This window comes from Magnolia sinica, chromosome 4 (assembly GCF_029962835.1).
Source record: "Magnolia sinica isolate HGM2019 chromosome 4, MsV1, whole genome shotgun sequence".
In the NCBI taxonomy this organism is placed as follows: domain Eukaryota; kingdom Viridiplantae; phylum Streptophyta; class Magnoliopsida; order Magnoliales; family Magnoliaceae; genus Magnolia; species Magnolia sinica.
Window position 1 is genome coordinate 76,715,486 of NC_080576.1, and position 13,107 is coordinate 76,728,592.

Sequence of the window (13,107 nt, forward strand, 5' to 3'; positions counted from 1 at the left end):
CATCTATTTTTTCACGAATAGGTTGTGCATTAGGGAAGGCTAAAGATTGTGTACTGGATAAAGTTGCATTTACACAAACACATCGATATGTTCTGTTTAACAAAAGCGCACTCATCCCATTTCTTGAGTAAGATAACTATGAAACTTAATTTATACATGTGGAAAATAACTTCCCACTGTTTCTTACTAGAACCAATTTATATACAGAGAACACATGAATGTTGTTAAGTAGAAGAATCTCCATACACAGCTAAGGGATATAGAACGCATTCATAATGAAACATTTCATGAATGGTTTAGCAATCATGTAAGTAATCGATGCAATAAGTTGACTGACATGTTCATGTTCATTTATTTTCATTGTCTAGACACGTGCTTCTGTTTTAACATTTTTTTTATATATTCGAATAGGTTGAATAGTTGCGTTATGTGAAGAATGAGCAGGTCTCAGAAGACCTTAGATGGCAAGCTCGAGGTCTTAATATGGCAAGAAGATATGAAGGTTTTATAGTAAATGGCTTCAGGTTTCACACTAAAGATCAAGAGAAGAAAAGAAAAGCTCAACATAGTGGAGTTGTGGTGACTGCAAAGACATCAAGCTTTGTAAGTGTCAATGACAAAAATCCTATTGTAGGAGATGCAACTTACTATGTTGTCTTGACAGACATCATTGAACTGGAATATTGTGGTGATCGAAAGGTTGTATTATTTAAGTGTGATTGGGTTGATGTTCTATCTCAGGGCAGAGGTGTGAAGAAGGATAAGTTTGGGTTCACGCTCGTGAATTTAAAACGGCTATGCCATACTGGTCAACAGTTGTTTGATGAAACATTTATATTCGCATCTCAAGTTGAGCAGGTGTTCTATGTGAAAGACTCCGTCGAGAAAGATTGGCATGTTGTAGTGAGGATGAAACCTAGGGATTTGTTTGAGATGCGTGGGGAAGAGTCTGCAGATGATGTTGACACCAACTTAGAGAGTTCGTCATTCAATGATCAAAGTTTGGAGGAATCGAGTGATGACAGTATTAGTTGGGAAAGGATAGATATCGATGGTACAACAATTGTCACACCTTTACTACTTGCCCAAAAGATGGTAGAGGACCAAACAAATGATACCGATTTTTATGATCCCGATGGAGATGACATTATGTATAATAATTGATTTCTTATGTACCATATCGCCCTGATATATGAAAAAGAAATTCAAATGTCTTTTCATTAACTAAAGATGAAGAATATTTTATTGTCATACTGTCATATTGCTAGACATATACAGGTGTTAGACATGAGGTGCATTAAACGTAAGGCTAGGCGATCGATAGGACCTATGACTGACGCGAGACCTAGCCAGCCTCAAGTGACCTAGGCTAAACGGGTCCCTCTAGTAGTATGTTATGTATCGATTATTTCATGTGTTTTTATGCTAAGGAACTATACGAGTATCCATATTAATGTTGTTATTTTAACAGATTCACAGGGTGCGATAAAAAAGAGAGGCCGCACACGATGCCTCGAAGTTTGGAAGATGCGTGAAGGACAACGCATTCCCATTCCCATCAACACTAAAGGACAACCCATTAGTGACAATGTTAATAGGTTGACAAACTTCCTGGAGACTATAGCACGCAATGGGGAATATGCACCCTTTACATTTACTGATTGGAGGGTAGTGCCAAATGAGAAGAAGGATGATATGTTGGGACTTGTTATGGTAATGGTGACAATGCTTTCTTTTTTTCATTTTTCAAATTTTTTTTTTCATTTTTTGTTCATTATGTGATTGTCTGGTTTTAACATGTGATGCAGTCCAAGTTTGAGTTTCACGCGGATGTAAAGAAGTGGGTGTTACAATCAATTGGTAGAAAATGGAAGGATTGGAAATGTGAACTGAAAAAACTCTACTATTCTCCTCATGAGATTGATGAGGAGAGGTTCACGGACCTTGATGAGCGGGTCAAAGAGGATCATTGGAAAGCACTCATTCAGTTTTGGAACTCTGAAGAGAGGAATGTATGTAATAAGTAATTATTGATTACTTTATGTTTTTGAATTACACAATAATCTTTCATTGATATCTTATAATTTACTCTGTTGGTGTGTTCACATATAGGCTCGTACTAAGATAAATTTAGAGAATTGAAAAAGACAATTAATCAGCCATGCTGCAAGCACAAAGAGCTTTGCACGGATATGTGAGGAAGAGGTAAATTTTCTTAATCACTCGATCGACTATGTTGGTCTATTTCTTATATATAACTTGTTTACATAATGATAGAGGAAGAAAACGTCTAGTGGCGAGGATCCAAGCTGGGCAGATGTGTTTATATTGACCCATACGTGCAAGAGTGGTAGGCCTGTGGATGAGGCTTCATTAAGAGTAATGGTATATCTATGCATCTAATTGTTATGTTTTATACTTTTTAAAAAAAAAATCTCTCATTTATTGTTGTACAATCTAAACCAATATTTTTTCTATTGCAGGAACAACTTAATGAATGAATTTCTTAGCAGCCCAATACCTCACAGAATAACACAGGAAGGAATGACTTATTTTCTCAAGTAATGGGAGAAGATCGACATGGCTGAGTCCGCACTTATGGGTTAGGCCCCACTCCGACTGATTTGTGGGGAACAACACCTAGCCAACGAAGAATTACCTACGTTGCTCAGAGTAGAAATGAAGAATATGAGGGACTGCAGATTGAAGTATCATCCCTAAAATTAAAATTTTCATCTTTTAAAGAATCTAGGTGCCGCTGATATCCTATAGGACAAATCTGAAATCCACAGTATCAGAGAATTCAGCTAATCTCAACCCAAACCAACCGGCCTCATCATCAAGCTAGGTAATTATATGATATATATGCATATATCTACATGTGTTTTATGTCCTATATTATATAGAGTTTAGTCAGTATATGATGATTGACATTGATTTATCATTTGTAGGGACACTTAGCAAAAAAGGGAAAAACTACGACTTGCAGTAGTACCAGGGTAAATTTTCACACCAATTGAATAGTTCTTTTATTATGTTTTGAGATTATTGTGTTCTTAATTAGATGTGGTATACAAATGATGCAATGTATTGTGTTAAATAGTAAATTTTATTTGTAGGACATGATCGAAGTTCTTCTTACTAGTATCCGTGGGGTTACTGTTGCTAGAGGAATTGTCTTAAGTAAGGATCTGCTCACAAAAGTAAGCGGGTTCCCACTTGGAAATGGTTTTTGGAAAGTATATATTTAGGTGGCAATTGTACGTAAAGAGACTTCGATGAGACCCTATAGACGATATAGAACAATTGGAGATGCGGCTGGAACAAGTATTTGTTGGCCTGATTGTCGTTGTTTGGTAAGATTTTTTTTTTTTTTTGCTAAGACTTCGATGAGACTAATTTCTTTTTGTAGGTTGTGACAGCTATGGATTGAGCTAAATGGAGGGATCTCTCTCTCTCTCTCTCTCTCTCTCTCTCTCTCTCTCTCTCTCTTTCTCTTGTTATTTTTAAAAAAAAAATGATTTTGGCAGTTGGTTGTGACAACTAATGTTTGTTTCATGTTAGTATATATATTTTTTTAATATTGCAATGCAAATTGTATATATGTGAAACTATTAGTATTCAAACTAACTCAGAGATTTATGTTGTGATTTGTCTCAGCTTTTCATCTTCTTATGCGCAACAGAAGTACATATGATTTGTTTTGATTTTTTCTCTGCTTATTTGTAAAATGTTCTGATTTAAATATTAAGAACTACGTAATGGCTTGATCCCAATATTCCGAATATTGGGTACGTAGGCAGCCGTTCATACTAGACCGTATTGGTGCAGCTATATAATTTTTTATTTTTTATTTTTTCCCTTCTTATAGTGTAGATGCATTTTCATCAGGACTACTTGTCTATAAGAGTGAGGTGGATGTAAGTTCTCGAAACCTTAAATTAATCTCGATGTCGGATTTGGAATGACTGATAGGCTAGCTACAGCCGACGCGGGATGGCTCCATCTTAAAGTGGGAACATAAGGCCTGTTAATAAGTCTACCTGGCAGATTATTCTTTGATTGGTTGACATGAATGCTCATCCAGGTTTAGTGGGTTGCTGGATAATGATTTACAGGTGACCAAATACTTCGTAACAGCCGTTGGGTAACCAGATCATTTGTATTATATTGAGTTCTCCATGTACTCGTTATTTTCAATTGATAAGAAACCACTCATGGCTTATGTTTTGTGCATACAGGCTAAACTTTCAATATTAGAGAAGGATTTTAAGCTGACACTCATTGCTTTGCATTTCGGCTACAGACAAATGTTTTGTTTTTCCAAATGAAATGCATACATTTCATGAGCTAATGTAAGAATTTTTGTGCTTGCGTGGTATGTAGTTGTCTCTTGTTATGTTGGTTTTGTTCAAATTGCTTTCTTTTAATGCAGAAAATTCTTGTTCATTGAAGGGCAATGTTAGTTTATTTTGACTTGTTTTTCCAATATATGTCTGCTTATCTATGAGCTGGAACTTGCATTGAAGATAATTGGCTGGTTCTTGTTTTTCTTTTTACAGTTTTAGTGCTCTTTGCTGCATTGCAGTGTGCACTCTTATCATTACGGGTTGAGCCGTGCATACTTGCTTCTCAATTGCTATGGGTTTGCTCTTGCAGGTATCGAACCGGTTCTTTGAGCTATTTCATTACCACATTTACCATTTCTGCATTTATTTAATTGAGAACTAGTTTCTTTATTTTACAAGGGGCATGCATATGTTTTTAAAAGTCCAGTCCAGTGTGCCTTAATTTGGTTGATTTTTTGAACTTCTATTACAGTATGGTGTATCTCCAAAAAGATTCGAAGGTAATCCCGCACTATCAAGTTTCTTTAAAATCTTAACAACAAGCGCTGATACAAATGATAAGGTAAAGAAACAAGCTATTTACTATGTGCATCTATTGTGTACATAGAATGAGAGCTCTGTTAATTGGTCTGTTGTTGCCTTGACATAAATTTTATCAGGTCTATGTCTCTACCATTTAAGCCCGCAACTATCCTGTAACTGGCTTCCAGAGATATTCTCTAAGCTCCTCTGTCGTTGGTTTTCCATCCGTGGAAATTGTCCTAAAGTCGAGTACTACTATGATGTTTTCTCATAGGATTTAGTTTATGGAATTTTTTAGCATCTATTGTGCCTGATGCAAGCTCTACTTTGGAACTGATCTTTAGTACTTCACAGATTTTTCCTTGATGATGAAAGTCAATGCCAACTTTATCTTCATTCAAGGTAGACTACTTATTTAGACCCAATTCTTGCCCTGTTTGGATGCTGCTTGTTTATCATCTAGTTTTGTTTCTGCTGAATGGACTTTCATGGCAGTCAAAAGAGGTCTCAGGCAGTATTGTGTAAAATCAGTTGGGGAGGTAGTTCTAGAAAATTTGGGTGTTGGATTATAATATTTCCTTAGTAACTTGTAATTTCTTGAAATGGTTCATTTAACTTAAAACAGTAAAATGTGCTTTCTTTTGTAGGTGCTCAATGCATTGGCCAGTCTTTTATGTAGGTCGGGTATATCTACAGAGAAACTATGGTATGGTCGGGTATTTTTGTGCCAGATGATCTGAACGGTGTGTTCCATGTCTTCGAAATCTTAGATTTCCTGCACATGTGTCTACCTGCACGTGTGCTGGAGTAGACAAGCAGGGCTGTAACCATGTGTGGGCTTTGCAAACCTCGTGTATTTTTATAGTAGGGGTGCTTCAGGCCGTTATAATGTTTGGTGGACATTTAATGGACGGTTGTAATGAAATTGGTCAACGGCCTGAATTCAACTGATACATATATTTCTTGTAGTGACTCCATCTGGTTTTGAGATGGTGATCTATTCATGGTGGGTCCCACAATTAATTTAAATAATGTACGGTTCTGATTGTCCACCTCGATGGTAAATCTGCATGTTTGTACCACACACGTCGCATGTGTATGATGATCTGAGCCGTTTATTATTAGAAGCACCATGAACGTACCATACACAAAAAATCAAGACAAGTGTCCTGCAACAGTGCCCATGGATGCCACGATGAGCGGAACCCCATCTGCTGACTGTCGGCAAAGGCTGCCGACCGCCATTTTAGTTCCCCTATAGCGGCGGTAAGAAAAACCGTCAGGAAAGACTATGGCCGCTAGTAAACCTTTTACTGACTGAGCCTTTACCTGTGGTTTGCTGACTATTGGCAAATGCTTTGCCGGCGGTTTTTGGGACCTTTATTGGTGGTTTTGACCGCCCGTAAAGGTCTACTTTTTTTATAGTGATCTCGTCATATATCTGGTATTGGCCAACTGCCCCGTTGAGATTAAGTTCTATTTCAAACTCAGTACATGTCTGATATTCTTCAATTTCAAAACCGTTCCCTCTTTCTAACTTATATGAACGTCTTCCTTTTCAACAATACTGCACGGCTCATCATTACCCAGGTAGACTCTCCTGAAGTCACCTTACACATAATCACGCAGAACTTCCTTACACGAAGTGGCATGTAACAAAACACCCGATTTTATGGCTCAAGACTCATTCCTCGCATCAAGAGATAAGATCAACGCCTCTGTGTCACTCTTCTCAGATAGATTCACTGAATCATTCCCGCCTTTAGAGCTTCCTTCTTGTTTCTTAAGCACCATGTAATCACGTTTCATGTGCCCCTTCAGTCTTTCGGTCCCTTGGACTTCTTCCTTGATTTAGAGCGTCTGTATTTATTGCCTCATTTTTTCAGCGATCTTTATCTTCCTTAAACGTTTAGAGCATTCTCTGAATTCCCTGAAACTCATGATGTTTTTCTTTTAGATTCTTCACTGAGAATTAGACTAGCCACATCATCGAACTTCAATTTTGTCAACACTGAAGAATTGCTCACAACAATCACCAAACCATCCCAACTGTCTGACAAATTGGACAAGATCAATAACGCCTGACCTTGTCCTCAAAAGTGATGCTAACGGATTCCAATTAGCTCATGATTGTGAACTCGTTTAGATGTTCAACCACGCTCCCACCATTTGACATCTTCATGTTGAATAGTTGTTTCATATGATGAACCTTGTTGGACGCTGAAGGTTTTTCATACATCGTAGTTAGGACTTCCATTAATTCTTTTGTGATCTTCATCTTGGATATATTGAAGGTGATGCTTTTAGACAAAGAGAGTCGGATCGTTCCTAAAGCCTTCCGATCTAATAAAGACCATTCATCATCTGTCATCTTCTTTGATTTCTTTTCTTTTCCTCCTAGAGGAATATAAAGGTCCTTTTGATACAAGATAATCCTCCATTTGCATCTTCCAGAAGGCAAAGTTTGAACCATCAAACTTCTTAATTCTAGTCTTCTCTTATTCCGTCATTGCTCTCACTTGAACTAAACCAATAGCTCTGATACCAGTTGTTGCACAGCACGCCAACAACACAGTGAACCGAGATCCAATCTCCGGTCTCACCCACAAACAATAAACAGAAAGAAATATAATATAGAAGAATAATCTAAGTATTCTAAACAAACCATAAGACAGAATATACGTGGAAAAACCCCAATAAGGGTAAAAAATCACTGGTGTAAACTTCTACTATGAAGAAAAATGAGATTACAAGCAACATACTAACCTCTTCCCCTTAGATGTATAGAAAAAATCCTTTGCATACACCTCAGAATACCTCCCATGGCCTTAGAATAGCCCTAGGGACCCCTATTTATAGTTTAGGCAACTTCTCTTTTGCACCTTTACGAAAACCGCATCAAATTTACGCAATCCGCATAAATCCGCAAACAAATTTGCGTAATCTCGACTGGTCGAGCAAGCTCCTCGACTGGTTAAGCGGACCGTCAATTGGTCGAGCATGCGCCTCGACCAGTCGAGCACCTCAGACCCAAAAAACTGCAACTCGCTAGACTTTGAGTTGAGCGAGCCCTCGACTGGTCAAGCAGCCTAGTCAACTGGTCGAGCAGCCCACTCGACTGGTCGAGCAGCCCTGTCCAGATGTGGCTCCACATCTCAACAAAAATAATGTTCTCTTGGTTTTCACCTTAGAATTAAGAGTATTTCTCATGAATTTAATTAAAGACCTATGTCAAACCACAATTTGAAATGTATATCTAAATCTATATTAATTATATGCCTTTGTAATGTGGTGCACTTTGTTTTAATGCGTGTCTCAGCTATGCTTGACTAATGTTCTTAATGGAAACATCCCGATTATTAGTATGCACTACAAGAAAATGGGGCTTTAATCTCGGTTCAAAACTATAGCTAAAAATGTTAAAAACTGAAGCTAAAGCCTTTAGCCTTAGTTTTGTCTCATTTATCCAAACCGAGGTTGAAACCTCTATGGCTAAAGGTTTTAGCCTCAGTTTTAGCAACCGAGGCTAAAATGACTTCTATAGTCTCGGTTCTTCAAGTGAGGCTAAAAGAATCTTTTTAGCTTCAGTTTTCTCGAAATGAGGCTAAATCAAAATTTTTGCCTCCATTGTTTCCAACTGAGACTAAATCCAAATTTAGCCTTAGTTGCCTCCAACCGAAGGTAAAACTATTTTTAACCTCAGTTCTCAACAACTGAAACTGAAGCATTTAGCCACGGGAGTTGTAGTCTCAGTTTATGTAACTGAGGTAAAATCAAGACTAAAGATGGATTTAGCCTCTTTTGGCATCAACCGAGGCTAAATTCGGTTTTTGACCTCATTTCTCTATCAACCAAAGCTAACAATATCATAATCAACAAATGATTGAACCTGTGCATATTTCACCCATTTAATATTCATCAAGACAACAATCGGCACAATATCAACAAAACAATTAATTGTCTATTTAAAGTTTTCAAAACAAAATACAAATGCACATGAACTGCCACATAGCCTTCCACATGAACTGTTTCAGTATGGTCCCCTTCTAGCTCCTCTCTCTCTCTGCAATTGTTGCCTTTCAGCCTTTCCTTTGATAAGCTCCACCTAAAAGAAATGGAAAGTAAAAGTTACTTAAGAAAACTATTAAGTGAATTAAAGCTAATGCAGGAAACATTCTGAATATATCCCGATAACCATTGATGAGCTGATCATTGATGAGCTAACCTTGTTTTCCAATACATTTACGGTATATTCTAGCTCTTCCACAGACTTCTCTAATAGCTTCACCTCCTCCTCTTCGGAGCAGTTCTTCCTTGCCTCAGCTATCTGAGATTGAAAGGGAAAACATTGAGAATCAAACATGACACAAGTAGGGGAAAAAATCAGATATGAGGTAATGTAAAAAGAATCAGCAAGCACCTGTTGAGTTTGTGTAGCAATTGCTTCATTTTCTTCAGCAACAGCTTGTGCCATTTATAGCTGCTCTTTCAAGAAAAGTACCCCAGAATCAAGGCAATCCCTTTCCTTAGTAACTTCATTCAGATCACTCTTCAAACCTTCAAGGTTATGATTCATTTGTCCAGTGAATCACTCATTTCAATAAGTTCTTCTTCCAGCCTTTCAATTAGCTTACCTTTCTCCATCAACTCCTCAATGAAATTTTTCGTCACCAACAGATCTTCCATGTGAGCTTTCAACTCAAGATTTTCATCTGAAGCCAGTTTTAGTGACGTCTGCTCTTCCATAAGCTCGATATTAGCCACTGCCCACGTCCTTGCCCCTCTCTAATCTCCTCTCCCAATGGAGAAGGAAAATGGAGAACGAACGGTCACCACAAATTTATGTCTCAGATTTCAGCTCTGAATCTTGCAGTCCCCTCGACTGTTGAGAGAAGCTTGTTTCTTGGATTCATCTTCTTCACTTCTTCACATATATAAATGAAAATCTTTTTTGCCACCTTGCAGAATTCCCTGCAGAAAAAACCACACAGTGAGTGAGAACTCTCAGCATGTTATTTTGAGAATCTGAAGTGACCCGATTCAAGGTGGATGGTTAGCTGCAGATGCTTACGGCCATGGATCATTGCCCACAAGCATCATATCGTCTTCATCGTCAGTGAAGGCAACTTCCCATTTGTTGCGGTAATGAAGCTCACCGTGGATCTCAAAAATACACTCCAACTCCATTATCAGTTCATCATAGCCCTCCATCACAGTTAGGTCCACGGCTCTCCCAACTGCAATCCCTTGCATGTGAACCTTTCAAGCACCAAACATGAAATCCAAGAATGATGTAAGATCAGGCAAATGATATATCTACGTAACTTTCCATTAAAATCAAGAGTTACCTTGGTTGGACTCCTTGTTGAACTACTATGCTTGCTCAGGACCTCCTTTGGGGATATCTGTAAACCTTGCCTTCTCCCTTTCGAAGCCTTTGAAAGTCCTGACTGCTGATCGGAATCAGCGGCAGATGCGGTAGCCTTAACAAATTCATCATTTGTTATAGCAGTGGAGATCTTAACTGGACTGGGCAATGTTCTCGCAGTTGCTGGCGAAATGTTCGAGTTGTCAATCAGCTTGATTCCAAACAACCGACACCCGTTACGAGCCTCGGGCCTCTTTCCCTCCTCTGCCAAATGCGAAAATCAATCGTGAAAGAAGGAACGATTCGCTCGAGAAAGAAATTTCTCTTCAGGATCTGAAAGAACAAAAGCCGGGAAAATGAAAACAACAACAGAAATCAAAATCGCTGCAAATAACAGAAAAAATAAAGATCGAGAACGAGATAAACTCGCTAGAAATCAAGTATTTTAGAGATTTCATCAAAATCCTCAAAATAAAAGGTACAATCAAATGAAATCATCCGCTGAAAAGAGATCCAACAAGAAGTATCGGCATACAGAGAGAGGAATCCTTCAAAGAAAGAGTGTTTTAGAGCTTTCGAATTACCTGAAAGCAGAAATCTTAGCTGCAACAGGATCTCGGAAGCTACCGACCCTGAGATCTAATTATTAATTACGAGCTTAATCAAGCTCGTCAAAGTAAAAACTTGATTAACCTAAATAAACAAAATCCTGAGATCTGATTGTCTTTTATGGGAAGATATCGATCTTTCTCGAAACGATCGGGGGGGGGGAGAGAAATCCCTTCAAGAACGGATCGGAAAACCGAAGCTTCTACTGAGCGAATTCCTCAAACAGATCTGAAGGAAGCATCAAATCATAGCATGCAAGAAAATCAAAAGGAAATTCGACTTCCCATCGGGAGATCGAAGCGAAAACAGAGCGATTCCGATAAAGAACTAAGAAATCATGCAAAGATCCGTAAATAATCCGATTCAAACCGATTCGGAAAAAAGCTTCAGATAATAAAAAAAATAAGAAAAACGCAGCAGAATCTCACTAAGCACATTCAAAAGAAAAAGAGAATGCTAACAAGAATACCTGTAAGATCGAGCTTCTTCTTCGATTCGATTCCTCCAATCGAAGATCCAAAACGAGGAAAAGAGATTGAATTGCTCGCCTTGTCTGATCGAAATACGAACGCTTTTGATTTTGATTTTTTTTTTTCTTTTCTTTTTGTTCTTTCAAGGAATTGATGAGAGAGTGAGAGATCAGGACAGTCTTGTATTAGTAGTAGAAGTGTTGTGACCGAGCTTGGACAAATCACGGCCCGGCCCTAACCCAGCCCCTTGACAACCTAATTGAAAATTGACCCCAGATCCAATATTCTATCAATCCTCGGTCGCTGTTTGGACGGCTATGCTCATCTTCCAACACCTATCGTACGTGGCCCCCATCTTTGCACTGTATACATGGGTTTTCAATTCCAAGTCTTGGATCCATGTTTTGGTAATCCAGACCGTTAGTATGCTGTGATCCAACATGGATGTACAATACGCTGAAAATATCCAACTAAAGGGCTTCGTCGGAGTCATAAGAAATCGATGGTGGGGCCTACTAAATAGATATTTGACTGATTTTGTTTCTCTGCTCGATCATAACCTTCCATTTCTCATGGTCCTCATCATCCGTAGGATCACCTTGTTGGTGTGATTCTTTCATCATGAACGGGCAATTCTTTCATCCATACTGGCCCCGCGATGGATGCAGATTCTCCAAGTCTCTAAAATTGGAAGTCCCAATCCTTTGATCTGTGGACTACTTTCTATTGAGAGTAAAACCATTGATTTTAATTTCTTTACATTATCGTGTAATTGTGCCGTTGATAGAAGGGTTAGGATCTCCAAATCTTTGCCATCCATGAGTCCATGACAAGGTCCATAAGAGCAATGGTCCAGATTACTCACCCTTGGATCCTCAACTAAGGCTAAAAAAGTTAACTTGACTTTTGGCCTCGGTTACTCACAACTAAGGTAAAAGGGTAGACATTTGACGTTAGTTTCTCATCAACCGAGGCAAAAGGGCAGACTTTTAGTCTCAATTGCTCACCAACCGAAGCAAAAGGGTAGACTTTTGGCCTCAGTTGCTCACTAACCGAGACAAAAGGGCAAACTTTTAGCCTCAGTTTCTCACCAACCGAGGCAAAATGATACACTTTTGGCCTCGGTTGCTCACCAACTGAGGGAAAAAGACAAATTTTTTTTGCCTCAGTTGCTCACCAATCGAGACAAAGGGTAGACTTTTTGCCTCAGTTTTTCACCAACCGAGGCAAAAGGACAGACTTTTGGCCTCAGTTGCTCACCAATCAAGGCAAAAGGGTAGACTTTTGGCCTCAATTGCTCACCAACCGAAGCAAAAGGGTAGACTTTTGGCTTCGAGGCAAAATGACGGACTTTTGGCCTCAATTGCTCACCAACCTAGGCAAAAGGACAGACTTTTAATCTCGGTTGCTCACCAACCGAGACAAAAGAACAGACTTTTGGCCTCAGTTTCTCACCAATCGAGGCAAAAGGCAGACTTTTGGCCTTAGTTGCTCACCAACCAAGGCAAAAGGGTAGATTTTTAGCCTTGGTTGCTCACCAACAGAGGCAAAAAGGCAGACTTTTGGCCTCCGTTGCTCACCAACCGAGGCAAAAGGGTATACTTTTAGCCTCAGTTGCTCACCAAGTGAGGCAAAAGGGCAGACTTTTGGCCTCAGTTGCTTACCAACCGAGGCAAAAGGACAGACTTTTGGCCTCAGTTATTCACTAACCGAGGTAAAAGGGCAGACTTTTGACCTCAGTTGTTCACCAACTGAAGTAAAAGGGAAGACTTTTGGCCTCAGTTTCTCA

The 13,107-nt window shown here is 38.9% G+C and overlaps 1 protein-coding gene and 2 long non-coding RNA genes across 5 annotated transcripts; 2 read left to right on the forward strand and 1 right to left on the reverse strand.

The window, feature by feature from the left end:
• Positions 1-2,013: 2,013 nt before the first annotated feature.
• LOC131244549 (uncharacterized) lies at positions 2,014-3,655 on the forward strand. Of its 2 annotated transcripts, XR_009170375.1 has the most exons (6): positions 2,014-2,205; positions 2,278-2,385; positions 2,484-2,848; positions 2,952-2,999; positions 3,120-3,356; positions 3,413-3,655. It is a non-coding gene; the product is annotated as an uncharacterized LOC131244549 (long non-coding RNA). The 2 variants fall into 2 exon arrangements; XR_009170374.1 differs by having other exon boundaries at positions 2,015-2,205; positions 2,952-3,356.
• Positions 3,656-4,513: 858 nt separating this feature from the next.
• On the forward strand, positions 4,514-5,820 carry LOC131244551 (uncharacterized). 2 transcript variants are annotated; one of them, XR_009170377.1, is made up of 4 exons: positions 4,514-4,659; positions 4,822-5,008; positions 5,074-5,273; positions 5,519-5,820. It is a non-coding gene; the product is annotated as an uncharacterized LOC131244551 (long non-coding RNA). The 2 variants fall into 2 exon arrangements; XR_009170376.1 differs by having other exon boundaries at positions 5,074-5,820.
• Positions 5,821-9,432: 3,612 nt separating this feature from the next.
• Positions 9,433-10,737, reverse strand: LOC131244171 (auxin response factor 9-like). The gene is made up of 5 exons (XM_058243819.1): positions 10,722-10,737; positions 10,540-10,623; positions 10,220-10,503; positions 9,943-10,130; positions 9,433-9,842 (listed from the first exon to the last, which is right to left on the reverse strand). The coding sequence occupies exons 1-5, from the start codon at positions 10,735-10,737 to the stop codon at positions 9,719-9,721; spliced, it is 696 nt and encodes a 231-aa protein (XP_058099802.1). The 3' UTR covers positions 9,433-9,718.
• Positions 10,738-13,107: the final 2,370 nt, after the last annotated feature.

Coding starts and splice junctions, on each gene's coding strand:
- LOC131244171 (XM_058243819.1), bottom strand. Junction 10,504..10,539: donor ATTTCTTTCTCGAGCGAATC/GTTCCTTCTTTC, acceptor CGCATTTGGCAG/AGGAGGGAAAGAGGCCCGAG. Junction 9,843..9,942: donor GTGGGCAATGATCCATGGCC/GTAAGCATCTGC, acceptor TTTTTTCTGCAG/GGAATTCTGCAAGGTGGCAA.